General features: G+C 37.0%; 1 protein-coding gene across 28 annotated transcripts in view; it reads left to right on the forward strand.

The window, feature by feature from the left end:
* rims2a (regulating synaptic membrane exocytosis 2a) overlaps window positions 1-15024 on the forward strand; it is a 469036-nt gene that overhangs the window by 292235 nt on the left and 161777 nt on the right. For 17 of the 28 annotated variants that reach the window (XM_061916464.1, XM_061916454.1, XM_061916457.1 and 14 more), the window contains 7 exons: window positions 763-875; window positions 1500-1547; window positions 6225-6355; window positions 9499-9670; window positions 9780-9933; window positions 10035-10058; window positions 13641-13709. In XM_061916464.1, the coding sequence (XP_061772448.1) occupies window positions 763-875; window positions 1500-1547; window positions 6225-6355; window positions 9499-9670; window positions 9780-9933; window positions 10035-10058; window positions 13641-13709 (711 nt within the window). The remainder of the gene's footprint in view (window positions 1-762; window positions 876-1499; window positions 1548-6224; window positions 6356-9498; window positions 9671-9779; window positions 9934-10034; window positions 10059-13640; window positions 13710-15024) is intronic. The other 11 variants (XM_061916465.1, XM_061916456.1, XM_061916461.1 and 8 more) reach the window with 3 other exon arrangements.

Below are 15024 nucleotides of genomic sequence, written 5' to 3' on the forward strand. Positions count from 1 at the left end.
ATAGATAATGTGCAATTTCTGCCAACAATAAGTGCAAAAAATACGAGGTTGAAAAATCAGCCTAACAGGATTATGAGGTATAAAGTGCATATTGCCGCTGAAGTCTTTCAATCAATCAATCAATGTTTACTTATATAGCCCTAAATCACTAGTGTCTCAAAGGGCTGCACAAACCACCACGACATCCTCGGTAGGCCCACATAAGGGCAAGGAAAACTCACACCCAGTGGGACATTGGTGACAATAATGACCCAGTGGGACGTCGGTGACAATGATGACTATGAGAACCTTAGAGAGGAGGAAAGCAATGGATGTCGAGCAGGTCTAACATGATACTGTGAAAGTTCAATCCACAATGGATACAACACAGTCGCGAGAGTCCAGTCCAAACACAGCAGCGAGAGTCCCGTTCACAGCGGAGCCAGCAGGAAACCATCCCAAGGGTAGCGGACCAGCAGCGCAGAGATGTCCCCAGCCGATACACAGAGGGACATAGAAGAAAAAGAAAAGAAACGGCAGATCAACTGGTCTAAAAAGGGAGTCTATTTAAAGGCTAGAGTATACAAATGAGTTTTAAGGTGAGACTTAAATGCTTCTACTGAGGTGGCATCGCGAACTGTTACCGGGAGGGCATTCCAGAGTACTGGAGCCCGAACAGAAAATGCTCTATAGCCCGCAGACTTTTTGTGTTGTTCCTTTACTTCCTTAACATTTCTCTGTTATCTTATATTCCCCAATCATCGCCTCCATGTTATATTTCAGGTTCTAGTTCTTTTGAGTCCCAAAAGATGGATCGCCCGTCCATTTCTGTCACGTCGCCCATGAGTCCCAACATGCTGAGGGATGCCCCCCAGTACTTGTCAGGACAGCTCTCAGTAAGTGTGACGTATGGACTTTGTGATAAATTGCCTCGTGTTTTCATTAGATGAGTTACGAGCGATGTGAACTTGAGCTACATCAGGCTGATCTAATTTGGTGTTTTATATAATTGTCAATATTTGTAGTGACAAACCACGTCAAGAAAATGGTCTGCTAGTTTGTTAAGGCAAACAGGCACAGCGTCACATCTATTTGGCTGACCTGAGTCCCGACTCTGGATTGTCGGTGTTTGGATGTGTCCATTTTCTGATTTAAACCCCCCTCCCCCACGCCCCCGGGATGAATGGGTTAAGCATTTGCACTGAAAGAATACATACGACAAGTATTAAATGTTGGATTTGCAAAAAAGTTTGCATAATGTGCTTTTCTTTATTGTTTTTTTAGTCCAATTATTTTTCTTAATGGGACGTAAATCATAGCTGTTCTTTGGGAAATTGTAGACACAAGTTAGTGATATTATTGTCATTGAGATGCCAGGTTTAGGGCAGAAATGATGTATTTACCAAAACTCTTCAAGATGCAAATGAAAGCAAAACCCCTCGTGTTTGTGTTTTGGGTGAAGTTGTGTGGGATTTTGGTTTTATTACATATCCCTTTTGTTGTTAATTTTGCTTATCCAGAGCCAAAGCCTTAGTAGAAGAACAACGCCTATTCCCCCTAGGGTCCAGGTAATGGGCCCTGTCTGAAGGGCACTCTCTCTCTTTGGTCTTTGCTCTTGACTGTTGACTGGCCTTTTTCTTTTGGAAAATGCATTTCTCGGGAAATTGATGCTTCAAGTTTCCCTCTCAGTGCAGTGCATTGTGTTGCATTCTTCTGTATGATTTTGTTGCTATCACCATTTTGATTGGAGTTATTAATGCTCATTTTAACCCATTCATGTCAATCTGCCTCTGCAGTGCATGCACAACTAATCAACATTCAAGACACATTTCCATTTGCCTGGTTTAAGTTATATTATACTGTATCTTGTGTTACTGTATCCTATACTCTATTGCAGGGGTCACCAACGCGGTGCCCGTAAGGACCAGATGAGTCGCCCCCTGGCCTGTTCTAAAAATAGCTCAAATAGCAGCACTTACCAGTGAGCTGCCTCTATTTTTAAAATTGTATTTATTTACTAGCAAGCTGGTCTCGCTTTGCTCGACATTTTTAATTTTAAGAGAGACAAAACTCAAATAGAATTTGAACATCCAAGAAAATATTTTAAAGACTTGGTCTTCACTTGTTTCAGTAAATTCATTTATGTTTTTTACTTTGCTTCTTATAACTTTCAGAAAGACAATTTTAGAGAAAAAATACAACCTTAAAAATAATTTTAAGATTTTTAAACATATATACCTTTTTACCTTTTAAATTCCTTCCTCTTCTTTCCTGACAATTTAAATCAATGTTCAAGTATTTTTTATTATTATTATTATTGTAAAGAATAATAAATAAATTTTAGTTTAATTCTTCATTTTAGCTTCGGTTTTTTCGACGAATAATATATAATATAATATATTTCTTCAAACGTATTATGATTGAAATTCCAAAAATGATATTCTGGCAAATCTAGAACATCCGTAGCATCAAACTTAAATCTTGTTTCAAAGTGGATTTTAACCTATTTAAAACATATCATAAAAATTCTAAAATTAATCTCAATCAGGAAAAATTTGTAATGATGTTCCATAAATTCTTTTTTTTTGTTTGTTTTTTCAAAAAGACTCAAATTAGCTAGTTTTTCTCTTCATTTTTTTCGGTTGAATTTTGAATTTTAAAGAGTTGAAACTAAAGATTAACTATGTTTCAAAATTGTATTTAAATTTTTTTCGTGTTTTCTCTTCTTTTAAACTGTTCAATTAAGTGTTTTTCTCATCATTTATTCTCTACAAAAACCTTCCGTAAAAGGAAAACAAAAATGTACGACGTAATGACGGACAGAAATACCCATTTTTATACATATATATATATATATGTATATATATATATATATATATACATATATATATATATATATTTCTTTATTAAAGGTAAATTGGGCAAATTGGCTTTTTCTGGCAATTTATGTAAGTGTGTATCAAACTGGTAGCCCTTGGCATTAATCAGTACCCAAGAAGTAGCTCTTGGTGTCAAAAAGGTTGGTGACCCCTGCTCTACTGGATGTTGAAGTCTGCAGTGCAGGAGGGCGTTTTCGGGGACAAGGATTTAATTTATTTCTGATTTATTGTAACATAAACCTACCTTGATACACTAACTTGGTAAGTGCAGACAGACACACATCGACTGAAGGATTCCATGTGTGAGTTTTAGTGATGGAGAAGTGTAAAACTCTTATTAATCAAATCATATTTAGATGGTATATGACTGCATGTTGCAGTGAAAACAGACAAACAATATAGATTTCCTTCCATATAATAGTACTTAGCAACATTGCACCTTTTAATTTGGGTCTATGTATCCATATCGGTCCGATATCAGCAAAAAAAAAAACATGTATCGAGGTATTTTGGAATGCATTTAAAATCTCTGATACAAACACTACGATACTGTAAACCAGTTTCGATTAATTATAGTTATATTATTACATGTACAAAGTCTCAAAGGGAGGAGTGGGATTGAAAGTATCCAGTAACAACCGTGCCCTTATCATTCAATTTACTCGGTCATGAGCTTAATTTAATGATTTACTGTGACCACTTGGTGTCGCCAAAAACCATTACCACTCCACTTCATTTTATGTTAATTCTTAAACGTTAATAATATACCGTATTTTTCGGAGTATAAGTCGCTCCGGAGTATAAGTCCCACCTGCCGAAAATACATAATAAAGAAGGAAAAAAACTTATAAGTCGCACTGGAGTATAAGTTGCATTTTTTGGAGACATTTATTTGATAAAACCCAACACCAAGAATAGACATTTGAAAGGTAATTTAAAATAATTAAAGAATAGTGAACAACAGGCTGAATAAGTGAACGTTATATGACGCATAAATAACCAACTGAGAACGTTGGTTGTTATGGTAACATTCAAATAACTATAACATAGAGAACATGCTATAAGTTTACCAAACAATCTGTCACTCCTAATTGCTAAGTCCGATGAAATCTTATACGTCTAGTCTCTTACGTGAATGAGCTAAATAATATTATTTGATATTTTACGGTAATGTGTTAATCATTTCACACATAAGTCGCACCTGAGTATAAGTCGCACCCCCGGCCAAACTACGAAAAATACGATATACGGTAGGTTAATGTGTTTCATACCGACCATTGTTCTCAGTTTGAGTAATTTCACTTTTTTCAAGCCTTTTTCTAACATTTCACACTACAAAAAATATAAAAGTATGTTTGATTTGTGCTTATATCATATCGGATCAATATCGGTATTGGCCAGTGCTCAAGGCTTAAATATCGGTATCGTATCAGAAGTGAAAAAATTGTATCGGGACACCGCTACTCTATAAAATTGCAAATGTTCCCATCTACTACATTGTTTACTAGGGGTGTGGGAAAAAATCGATTCGAATACGTTGTGGGATTCAGAATCGATTCTCATTTTTAAAAAATCTATTTTTTTTTTTTTATCAATCCAACAAAACAATACACAGCAATACCATAACAATGCAATCCAATTCCAAAACCAAACCTGACCCAGCAACACTCAGAACTGCAATAAACAGAGCAATTGAGAGAAGACACAAACACGACACAGAACAAACCAAAAGTAGTGAAACAAAAATGAATATTATCAACAACAGTATCAATATTACTTATAATTTCAGCATAGCAGTGATTAAAAATCCCTCATTGACATTATCATTAGACATTTATGACAAATGATTAAAAAAAAGAACAATAGTGTCACAGTGGCTTACACTTGCATCGCATCTCATAAGCTTGACAACACACTGTGTCCAATGTTTTCACAAAGATAAAAAAAAGTCATATTTTTGGTTCGTTTAATAGTTCAAACAAATTTACATTATTGCAATCAGTTGATAAAACATTGTCCTTCACAATTATAAAAGCTTTTTTTTTTTAAAATCTAATACTCTGCTAGCATATCAGCAGACTAGGGTAAATCTTGCTGAAATTCTATGTATTGAATGAATACAGAATCGTTTTGAATCGGAAAAATATCGTTTTTGAATCAAGAATCGAATTCAATCGAAAAAAAATCGATATATTATCGAATCGTGACCCCAAGAATCGATATTGAATCGAATCGTGGGACACCCAAAGATTCACAGCCCTATTGCTTACATTTGGGTATTACTGAATATATCAGTGACAGAATATATTTAGTAAGCTCTTAGGGGGAATGAATGGTTATATCCATTCATAGTATCTTACCCTAGCAAGCTTTGAAAATTTCCTTCAAACTTACAAACGTGTGTCACCTGCAAGACATCACAATGCAAAATTGTGTGTACAGACGCACAAACTGAAGAGAAAAGTAATGAAGTTCATTCAAAAAATACCGGTAACTTGATCTTAAGCCTCCAACTGTAGTATCACATCTACCAACTTGTTTGACTATTCTTTTTTTCATCAACGCTGCATGGTTTGCTGGTAGTTTAGACGATGGCGCAGACCCTCTCCCATAATCATATTCTTGATGAAGTATGGACAAAAGCTTAGAAGGTTTATATTTTTTCATTTCATCCAATTGCTTTAAGGCCGCTGTTAAAGAGTTGTACTTCTTCTAAGTGTCTGCTTTTGGAGTCCATACTTCCCTCTTACTACCTTTGATTACACTTGAAAACGCATGATTGATTTGTCAATATCAGTGCCCTTTGTGCAATATCTCAGACATTATTACATTATTCACCGCTGGATAGTATTATTTCCCTTGAGCACATGCTGGTAATGTTAGCGTCTTTTTCATGTAGCATTTCACTTCACCTTTGATGAAATGAAACACAGACAATTGCATTCAGTTCCTATCGACGGTGTTTATTTGTCTGTGCAAGAGAAACACAACTGGATAAATTCTCAGACCAAACTTCATACTTCTGTTGACATGCTAAACATGCACGGACACACATCGATATTTTCTTAGATGACATACACATTTATTTGTTCCCAGACCTTGTGGAATATGACATTAATAAGAAGTGTTAATGCGAGCATTGCCCATATTTTTTAGTATTATTTTAATTTAAACAAAAAAAGCATGCGACTTAATCATCTTTTTCCATAATGGGTATATACAGGAGAAGACCCGATATTGTCGTCAACATAGTGAAAACAAAATATATTTATTTGAGTCTTCTCCTGCATTATCCCCTTTGTGCATTTTCACTACTGTTGCTACAAATCCCTTTTACTGAATTGTGTTTCTGTTCTGCGCTTGCAGGTCAAATTGTGGTACGACAAAGTCGGCCATCAACTAATAGTCACCATCCTGGGAGCCAAAGACCTCCCACCCAGGGAAGATGGTCGGCCCAGGAATCCATATGTTAAAATCTACTTCCTCCCTGATAGAAGGTAAGCGCAAAGCCAATTACTTTTCATGTTAATAGTGACAACAATTACCATACTTATTCAATACTTAGGGATGGGTACCAAATTTGAGAAAAACACCAGGTACGGATTTTCTTTGAATCTAACGGCGCCATATTTTTTCCGTTCCGTCTAGTCTAGGTGCTGACAAAATTGCGGCTCAAACTCTTCAGCATTCATAGCGGACTCATCCAAAGTCCCTTTTGGTGGCATGTCTCAAACACGTGACCAGTGAGACTCATTGGCGGTTGGCCAACTCATATTTTGTGGCCCTAAACTTAACTATGGATATGGGCGGTATAGCTCGGTTGGTAGAGTGGCCAACAACTTGAGGGTTCCAGGTTTGATCCCCGCTTCTGCCATCCTAGTTACTGCCGTTGTGTCCTTGGGCAAGACACTTTACCCACCTACTCCCAGTGCCACCCACACTGGTTTAAATGTAACTTTGATATTGGGTTTCACTATGTAAAAATGCTTTGAGTCACTAGAGAAAAGCGCTATATAACACTTCACTTCACTAAACAGCTTAGGGTAATTGTGGCCCGCGCACCCTGGGCGGCTAATAGTAAATAAATGATGACATTCTCAAATGCCACAAAATACTAAACACAATAATGGTGCAAACACACAAATTACATAAAACACGTAATAGGAAATGTGTGGTGTTTGGGTCTGTGGGACCCGTTTTCAATTTTTAGTAAAAGAAAAATGATACAATTGATGAATTTTTCAAACTGAGACTCACTGACTTTGGCTCATTTTCTGTGAAGAATATATATCGGATTACATATTTAATGACCACACACAATACACTTCCTCCTACACATTTTTATTACATATAAGATGTCCGGGTCCACTGGAAGTGTGGAAATTGATGTTCTGTGTACCACACACACACACACACACACACTGATAGTAGGCCTAGACAGTAGGAGGACAGAGTGTAGGTATACAGAACATCAGAGGGTTAAATGTGCGAGAAAATGAGAGCAGGCAGTGTTGACAAACAATGTTGCAACCTTGTGTGGGAACCGCAGGTGCAGAAACACACAAGAAGAATCCCTGTGGGATGCAGAAACTGGCAGATAAATTTCTCTGTGCAACGTTCATATTGTTGTTACTCAGCCACCGTGTGTGGGTCTGATGGACCCGTTGCATTCTGTGGCTTTTAATGCCTCACAAGCAAACACTTTTATGTTGTTCATTGGGATAAGGTAAACATCTGTTCAGTATTTTAACACAAGGGTTAAAGACAAGTAAACAAATGTATTTTTTAATGCATTCTAACTTGTAAATAAACGTAGATAAAAGTCCACTTGCAATAAAGCCAATGGGAAGTCACCTACTCCGCCCATAAAATCCAATAAATAACCATTCAAAAATCGCCAACAATACTTGATTTACATTTCACGACTTGAAAATTAACCAAGTGTTATTGATATTGTTATTATGAGCGCTAACGCTAACTACTTGTAGCGGCTCCATGATCACTTGCTCGTGTAACTATGTTGACGTCATCGGCTGTTGAGTTGCTTTCTCGCTTCAGAGCTCATGGAAGTATATTGTACATCATAAATAAAGCTTCTCACCTGGATAGTAGAAGGTTTTAGGACATAATCCGACAAGGTGGTACACTTTGACTGCCAACTTAGAACCGGGAATAGTGAGAAATACATGAAAAGACTCCCTTTTTTCTTTGCGAGGAACTGTAATTCTTCATCTAAACGGGATTATAACAATTTTTTTTTTTTTTTTTATAATTTTAATTCTTTTTTTTTGTTATCATAACAACATTATATCAGTTGGCATCCCAGTGACAGCAGACCTTGTACAGTAATTGATGCCAACCCAATGATGTCCGTTGTGTCCTTGGGCCAGACACTTCACCCTTGCTCCTGATGGGTCGTGGTTAGGGTCTTGCATGCCGGCTCCCTCCATCAGTTTGTGAATGTGTGTATGAATGGGTGAATGTGTTAATAGCATCAAAGCGCTTTGAGTACATTGAAGGTAGAAAAGCGCTAAACAAGTGTAATCCATTTACCATTTTACTAATTAGAGTGCATGCAAATAAAGAAAAATATGTGTACTTGTTTTACATAAGGATTGTGAATGATAGGCAAAATTCCAAAAAAGGTGCAGTTCCCCTTTAAGCTGCAAAGTCTCAGATCATCTCCAGGGGAACTCACAGTGTCAATATATAACATTTTTACATTGAATTTTACATTTATAATGACTTAAGGCCTACCATAACTCAGTGTAGAAGTGGTTTACAAATGTATTCACGTGGTTAAAACCTGATTCTGAAGTGAATACTGTACCCAGACTCTTGCGCCCCCCAATTTGAGTTGTAGACCCCCGCTCTAAGTAATGTTGCAATTTTACATGCCAACAAATTAAGTATGTGAAAACGCTCAATAGTAAAATAAGGCTGCACTTTTCCAAAATGGGCTAGGTTAATGGTAATTCACATTGGCTTTACCATATACACGCTATTGATAAGCATTAGCGATTTTACATAGCAATTTCAACACCTCTAAATCTGGTAATGAAAACTACGACTGAGATGCACATTAAAATCCAACAACAAGGGTAAGTACAATACTTACAGCATAGACACTTTGTAGGGCATAACATAAAACCATTGTAGTCCATACACTACTGCCAACTATCCATCCATCCATTTTCTACCGCTTATTCCCTTTGGGATCGCGGGGGGCGCTGGTGCCTATCTCAGCTACAATCGGGCGGAAGGCGGTGTACACCCTGGACAAGTCGCCACCTCATCGCAGTACTGCCAATTAATGTCTTAGAATTGCAACTCTATGCAATGTCTACTATATAATACTTGCAAATGAGATTGATAAATGTAAAACACAAACAACACATGGACAGCACAGTTATCATAATCAGCTAATTTCTATATTATCCAATAAAAAATAAAAATTGTTAAAAAAGTATTGAAAATTGGTACTGGTACTTTTACCCCTTTTACCGGTATCATACCAGTTCAAATGTCAAAGGTACCCATCCCTACTCCCAACATTTCGCAGTGTGTGCACTGTGTTGTGTCACTGTTGTGTTTGTGGCTTGTTCTAAATAAAAAATAGTTTGAATTATTGTTCCTCCAGTGACAAAAGCAAAAGGAGAACAAAAACAGTAAAGAAATCCTTGGAGCCTAAATGGAACCAGACCTTTATGTATTCACCGGTGCACCGGCGGGAGTTTCGGGAGCGCATGTTGGAGATCACTTTGTGGGACCAAGCCAGAGTGAGGGAGGAGGAGAGCGAATTCCTGGGAGAGGTAGAACAAGACAAAACCAGGAAAACACTTTTCATGCCCGTTATTAATCCATTCATATGAATGGATTGATGAGCGTAAAACCCATCTATTTTTTCCTGAATATTGGTAGATCCTGATTGAGCTTGAGACTGCGCTTCTAGATGACGAGCCTCACTGGTACAAGTTGCAGACACATGACGTGTCCTCCATCCCGCTTCCTCGTTCCTCTCCAAACACACAGCGTCGGCAGCTCCACGGAGAAAGCCCAACGCGGCGGCTGCAGAGTAAGTATCACATGGGATTAAGTCCTCCTAATTTGGTTGAGAATCAAGCGAACGCCTATAACCTGCGTGTCACTTCAACCGCACTGCTTTTGCTTTCACAGACAAAGGCTCATATTCATACTCAGGTAAAGGTCCTGCACTCCCAGGCAGTGCCTTGCTGTGGTGCATTTAAGTGTCTGCTCTCCTCTTGAATGATGCATTCGAGTGCCTTCATTCTCTAACCCCTTGTCCATTAAGGGTGCATGTGTCTGCTCCCTCATATCTTTCAGTGTAGTGAGATGGTTTCCCTAATTAGACTTCTCTTCACCCAGAGTAGCAGACGCAAGTCCTTTGTTGACATAACGTATTGAAACATTACTCACAAAAAGATGGGATATTTGGCTTTCAGGTGAAACTAAAATGCACAATAAGTTTTACACATGATTTGAAATGTTCAAATTGGCATAAACACTCTATGCCAAGGGTAAAAGCCGATTGCATGTAATATATATATATATATATATATATATATATATATATATATATATATATATATATATATATATATATATATATATATATATATATTCATGCTATGCAAAAATTGCTAAAATAATGAACAACTGGACAACAAAAATGTTTTAAAACAAACAATATATATATTGTATGTATAAATATATAAAATAATATATGTATATATTTATAATGTATATATAATAATGTATAATGCATATGTTCCTTGACTGCACTTAAATGTAGAATATATGTAGACCATATTTATACTATTCATATATTATATATATATATATATATATATATATAATATATGATATATATTTTTTATTATTATTATTGTCTATTGTGAGCGAACTGTGGTGCTGAATTTTCCCCAGGGATCAATAAAGTACTTTCAATTATATTATATTATTTTCTATTCTATATATATATACACACATATACTGTATATATGTGTGTGTGTGCGTATATATACACACACACATACAGTATATATATAAATAAATACACACACACACATACAAATATATATATATATATGTATATATCCATCCATCCATCCATTTTATACCGCTTATTCCCGTTCGGGGTAGCGGGGGGCGCTGGCGCCTATCTCAGCTACAATCGGGCGGAAGGCAGGGTACACCCTGGACAAGTCGCCACCTCATCGCAGGGCCAACACAGATAGACAGACAACATTCACACTCACATTCACACACTAGGGCCAATTTAGTGTTGCCAATCAACCTATCCCCAGGTGCATGTCTTTGGAGGTGGGAGGAAGCCGGAGTACCCGGAGGGAACCCACGCATTCACGGGGAGGACATGCAAACTCCACACAGAAAGAACCCGAGTCCGGGATTGAACCTCAGACTACCACACCGTGAAGCCCACACATAAATATGTATATGTAAAAACACACAGTACAGGCCAAAAGTTTCACAACACAACTGATGGTTCCAACCCCATTGATTAAGCAAGAAATTCCACTAATCAACCCTGATAAGCCACACCTGTGATGTGAAAACCATTTTTCAGGTGACTACCTCTTGAAGCTCATCGAGAGAATGCCAAAAGTGTGCAAGGCAGTGATCCTAGAAAAGGGTGGCTATTTTGAAGAAACTAGAATATAAAACATGTTTTTAGTTTTTTCCCCTTTTTTTGTGAACTGCTTAACTCTATATGTGTTAGTTCATAGTTGTGATGCCTTCAGTGACAATCTACAATGTAAATAGTCATGAAAGTAAAAAAACGCATTGAATGAGGAGATATACACACATTTATATATACATATATATATATATAAATGTGTGTGTGTGTGTGTATATATATATATATATATATATATATATATATATATATATATATATATATATATATATATATATATATATATATATATATATATATATACATAAACGCATTGAATGAGGAGGTATACACACATATTTATATACATATATATATATAAATGTGTGTGTGTGTGTGTGTGTGTATATATATCCATCCATCCATCCATCCATTTTCTACCGCTTATTCCCTTTCGGGGTCGCGGGGGGCACTGGCGCCTATCTCAGCTACAATCGGGCGGAAGGCGGAGTACACGCTGGACAAGTCGCCACCTCATCACAGGGCCAACACAGATAGACAGACAACATTCACACACACATTCACACACTAGGGCCAATTTAGTGTTGCCAATCAACCTATCCTCAGGTGCATGTCTATATATATATATATATATATATATCAATCAATGTTTATTTATATAGCCCCAAATCACAAATGTCTCAAAGGACTGCACAAATCATTACGACTACAACATCCTCGGAAGAACCCACAAAAGGGCAAGGAAAACCCACACCCAGTGGGCAGGGAGAATTCACATCCAGTGGGACGCCAGTGACAATGCTGACTATGAGAAACCTTGGAGCGGACCTCAGATGTGGGCAACCCCCCCCCTCTAGGGGACCGAAAGCAATGGATGTCGAGCGGGTCTAACATGATACTGTGAAAGTTCAATCCATAGTGGCTCCAAGACAGCAGCGAGAGTCCCGTCCACAGGAAACCATCACAAGCGGATCAGCAGCGTAGAGATGTCCCCAACCGATACAGGCGAGCGGTCCATCCTGGGTCTCGACTCTGGACAGTCAGTACTTCATCCATGGTCATCGGACCGGACCCCCTCCACAAGGGAGGGGGGGACATAGGAGAAAGAAAAGAAGCGGCAGATCAACTGGTCTAAAAAGGAGGTCTACTCAAAGGCTAGAGTATACAGATGAGTTTTAAGATGAGACTTAAATGCTATATATATATATATATATATATATATATATATATATACATACTGTAAAGGGTTAGAATGCATTTCAACTTCATCCAAAAATGTTACTCGAAAGCCAAATACCCCTGACTCTTTGTGAGTGTGTCATCTTTTCCTGTTAAAGCTGTCAGAATCCTAACCAGCAACCCACAATTGTTTCCTGCGAAATTGTACTAAGCCCTCATTCTAATGTTGTGCCAAAAGACAATATGAAATTCCAATCCGCCAATCCTGACAAATACTATCTACTTTCTTCTCCTCTGTGAAATTGCCCCACACAAATACTTTCCTTTCAAATGAAAAGCACTCTGTCTGGTTTGTGCCCTGCATTTGTCGGTTGTGTGTTTTTAATGTGGACCTTCTATTAAAGTGACGAAGTGCGCAGCAGATTAATTGTTTTTGATAAACATTATGAATATAATAGTTTGTCTTACACATCTTCTGTATCCTTTGTCGTAATAGACTATTATTTAACATAATTGGTGTAGGAAAATACTGTACTTTTTACTGTTTGTATAAAAGTCTAACACCTAATGATAGATTATTAGAAGTGTGTATAGTTTGTGACAATTTAAGTTTGTCTAGTTTACTTGACATAGCTGTGACTGAATACTAAAAGCAGTGTGTGTATTGCTACAAAACTGTGTGGGTCATTGTAATCATGAAACATATGCATTCGCCTTTTTACTGCAAAGTCATAATATAATAATTCACATATAAATGATCTAACATCCCTTGCTGTCTTTAATTTGTTGGGGTTTGATTATTTAGGCATTTAGTTTAACAACAATAGTATTATTTTCAGTAATGTCTTGAATTTATTTCACAAAATAATACCTCGCGTTCCACTCTTTTCAATACCAACTATTCTCTTACTTTTATCTTGAAGGATCCCAGAGGATAAGCGATGGTGAGATCTCAGACTATGATTGTGAAGATGGGGTCGGGGTCATAACAGGTAATAAACTACGGTCATATTAACACTAGTCTGTACTTGTACGTGTGTTTACTTGAACCTAGGGCTGGGCGATATGGCCTTTTATCAATATCTCAGAATATTTAGGCCATGTCACGATACATGATATATATCTCGATATTTAGCCTTAGCCTTGAATTAACGCTTGATTCATGTAACCACACCATTATGATGATTCTATGTGTCTACATTAAAACATTCTTATTCATACTGCCTTAATAGAATCTCATTTTAAACGTTCATGCAGAGAGGGAAATCACAACTAAGTCAATTGACCAAAACTGTATTTATTAAACAGTTATTAAGCAGTGTGCACAAACATTCATGTTATTTCCAAAACAGAAAGGGCAAGATTGTCAGAGACATTTTAAAACAAGCTATGAGTGCACTTTTGTGCATGATGTATGACATATCAAAACAACACTAAATTAAAGTGTCCTTTTTATACAGAACGCCACTACAATAGTTAAAAACAAATAAAGTCATTATCGGAAATTTTCTAATACAAGTCATTAAAGAATACAAATAATAATTTACCGTTTGAAAGTGATGTTTTGTAAATCCATCCATCCATTTTCTACCGCTTACTCCCTTTTGGGGTCGCGGGGGGCGCTGGCGCCTATCTCAGCCACAACCGGGCAGAAGAAGGCGGGGTACACCCTGGACAAGTGGCCACCTCATCGCAGGGCCAACACAGATAGACAGACAACATTCACACACACATTATAACAAATTATATAATTGTTGTATAAATAAAAGTCATACAGTAATTTAGTACAGCAATGATACTTTGTTTACTACAGAATTAACTCTGTGATGCCAAGCAAAAATAAAAATAAAAAACTTTGAGAGGAAAAAACTTTACCTTTACAAAACGTACCAAACAAGAAGCAAAACATGGGCCCCCAAACCGAGGTACGGACCATAGCATGCGTTACATGTACCGTTACACCTGTAGTAAACACAAATATAGATATGAACAAAATGACAGTTGTCAGCTGTGAGCATATATTACCACGATTAAACATGGTGGAAATGTCTCTTACAAGACACTGCAGTAGTAAGTAGTAGGCATGCAACAGTACTTGCTATAATCCTGTACGGAACAATCTGCCTCTAATATTTAAAAAAAAATATATTAATGGAGATCAGATGATGTTTTTTTGCCATAAAGCCCAGCCCTACTGCTGATATACAGGTGCTGGTCATATTATTAGAATATCATGAAAAAGTTGATTTATTTCATTAATTCCATTTAGAAAGTCAAACTTGTAGAATGTATACATTCATTCCAAAC

This window comes from Nerophis ophidion, linkage group LG11 (assembly GCF_033978795.1).
Source record: "Nerophis ophidion isolate RoL-2023_Sa linkage group LG11, RoL_Noph_v1.0, whole genome shotgun sequence".
Classification (NCBI taxonomy): Eukaryota; Metazoa; Chordata; class Actinopteri; order Syngnathiformes; family Syngnathidae; genus Nerophis; species Nerophis ophidion.